Source organism: Austrofundulus limnaeus, unplaced genomic scaffold (genome assembly GCF_001266775.1).
Source record: "Austrofundulus limnaeus strain Quisiro unplaced genomic scaffold, Austrofundulus_limnaeus-1.0 Scaffold417, whole genome shotgun sequence".
Taxonomy (NCBI): Eukaryota; Metazoa; Chordata; class Actinopteri; order Cyprinodontiformes; family Rivulidae; genus Austrofundulus; species Austrofundulus limnaeus.
Window position 1 is genome coordinate 345900 of NW_013952819.1, and position 2699 is coordinate 348598.

A 2699-nucleotide genomic window follows, 5' to 3' on the forward strand; every position below is an offset into this window, starting at 1 on the left:
GTTTTGAAGTGTGGCATCTCGTTTCTGCTACGAAACTTTTTATTTTAATAATTTTTTGTACTTCTTTTCGGGTTAATTTTTTTCATTAATATATTTTTTTTTACTCATTTCCCCCCTCCTCATTATTTTTTTTTATTATTTCTAAGCCGAAAAGCCCTCTCCGCCGCCATGCACAAGCTGTATATTGGGAATCTGGGCGACAACGTGACCGCCGAGGACTTGATCAAGACCTTTGAGGACCATAAGATCCCGTACTCCGGACAGTTCCTCATGAAGAACGGCTATGCCTTCGTGGACTGTCCCGACGACCACTGGGCTATGAAAGCCATCGAGACGTTTTCTGGTGAGTTGACGAGGACAGAGCAGGTCCATTCATCCTGAACACCCGGGACTGGTGGCTCCCTGTCAGCGGTACTGCCCCAGTTTGCCTCCCAGTCCACCTCCGAGCCTTCTGCATCACAAATATATTTATTTATTTCAGTCATGCTGTTGAATGAATTCGGGGTGTGTGTTTACACCCAGGGGAGTCTTTTAACTTTTGCAGGAGCGGGGAGCGACACATTATAAATATAGCTGTATGGTAAGAAAATTAGCATTTAATCACACACACAAAAAAAAAAAAATTCGTTCATGGTTGCATTAAATAATTAAGAAGCCTTGTTGCTCCCCCTCCCCCACTTAGAGAAGACAGTCCACCATGACAAAGAGACATGTCCTCCCCAAACAGAAAGGTCCAAAAAGCTCGGTTCTGCCAGTGAAAGCAGCTTCGTAAGCCCAGTTTTGATTTCCTACGTGACGTGAGTTGGGGGGGTGTCGTCACATGTGGCCCTGCTGCCTCAGCGTGAATCCTGATATTTGTTTAAAATYCTCCTGTTTCTACGTTTTCTAATCCGATATTTTGACAATAATAAGGGCCAATGTGTGTTTACACCATGTATCTAAAAGTGTGTATTTTAGCTGTGTGACGTGGGAGTATTTCACTTTTAATCACGCTGTAAACCCAATAAACACGTTCCTGTCAGGCTAAATCTATTTTTTAAGTCCGAGCTGAAGTTTAAAGTTTAAGAACCATGAAGGAGTCTACACCCTCAGCCTCTCCAGGCCTGTGAAGCTAACTGTTAGCATGTAGCTACCAGATGTACTGAAACCCCCCTCCTCGTTTTGTTTCCGTTTTCTCTCAGGTAAAGTGGAACTTCACGGAAAACGTATTGAGGTTGAACACTCCGTCCCCAAGAAGCAAAGGTACTGAAAAACCTTAAGCACTTTTATTACTCCTCCTTTTTTTAATTTAATTGGGCACAGTTCCTACTCTTAAGAGTTTTTATTGGAACAAACAAAAAAAAACAGCTTAAAGCCCACATGTGTTTTTAGGTGAAATGCAGGTGTTTAAGCTGGTTCTGTTTGCTGGTGTTAACGTGGTCGGGCTGAGGACCTGAGCTGTGACCGCTGTCAGTGCCTGCTGGGCGAGAACTGTTGATTTTCTGAGATTATTTTGAAAAGCTGGTTTTAGTTGGGTGGTGCAGACTGAACCAAGTTTGTTTTTGAGTTAATATTGTGAACAARATTATTTGAACACGTTTCAGCTCCTGCTTTAAGTGCTTATACTATTTAAATGCATGCTGTGAAACTGTGCTGTTTTTCTCTTGATGACTTAATGCATTCATCTTTGAATAATTATTACTAATTGCACACAGACAGCATTTTTTTTCCCCTTTTTTATCCAAATGGCTCCAGTCAGTGTTTGGTTTCCACAATTTCTGGTTGTAAATTGGTTTGTGTAGTTGTGTTGCTGATATGTTGCGTTCACGTTAAATGTGGAGTGTTGGCTGTTTTCCTTGTCAAATTTTAGGTTTTGTATAAGTGGAGAGGATTTTTCAAAATAAAATGTCGAATTGTGTTTATTTTATGAACTTGGTGGGCTTTTTTGTAAATTTTAGTTTGTTTAATTGTATTTTTTCTTAATAATTTTTTATGTAAAATAGATGAATTTTTTAGTAATTATTTTAACCAAGCAGTTGGGCCTGAGTGGATTTTTTTTACCTGCATTATGGATCAGAACTTGTTGCTCATCATTCGTGCCTGTAACCTTTGGCACAGATACAGATGAACGTTGCACCGCCATTTGGATTGTGTGTGTGTGTGTGTATGAGCGAGTGTGTGTGTGTCTGAACACCAATCGGGTAGCTTACCAACACATCACAAATGAGTTGTTGGCTTTAAATGTACGCTAACATTAAAACTAATCGGTGATTTTTCTGATTATACGATCAGAACTAAATTATCCATTCTTGGGCCCCTTTTTAGGTGTCCGCTCTGCTGCCTGAATGCACCAAAAACAAGGAAAAAAAATTAGGGTGCAGCTCCGTTGGAGTGTCGTAGACAAATAATAAGTTAGTTTATGTGGATTTGTAGTATACAAGTTGGAGAAATAAAACCAGCAACAAGGACCAGAGTAGACAAAGTTAAAGCCTCAAGGTGGAGGTCAAATCTGCAGCAGAGCGCCTGGTTTTTCTGTTGACACTGTTGCGTGTGCTTGGAGTGGGACTCTCATTGGCCTCCATTCTAAGAACTTTAAATAAACGTAAAACCAAAGGTGACTTGTGCGTTTTAACGTGGGGGAAAGCAAAGGCCCACTGCGGCTCGACAACACGCGTGGTGCGTTCACATGCAGAGACGCTCCACGTCTGGCGGGTGAGAGC

At 41.2% G+C, this 2699-nt stretch overlaps 1 protein-coding gene across 1 annotated transcript in view; it reads left to right on the forward strand.

Moving 5' to 3' along the window:
* LOC106528991 (insulin-like growth factor 2 mRNA-binding protein 1) overlaps positions 1-1897 on the forward strand; it is a 6039-nt gene extending 4142 nt beyond the window's left edge. Inside the window, exons 2-3 of the mRNA XM_014024288.1 lie at positions 147-343; positions 1182-1897. Coding sequence (XP_013879742.1) covers positions 169-343; positions 1182-1249 — 243 coding nt within the window. The 5' untranslated portion in view covers positions 147-168 and the 3' untranslated portion in view covers positions 1250-1897. The remainder of the gene's footprint in view (positions 1-146; positions 344-1181) is intronic.
* The last annotated feature ends 802 nt before the right edge of the window (positions 1898-2699 follow it).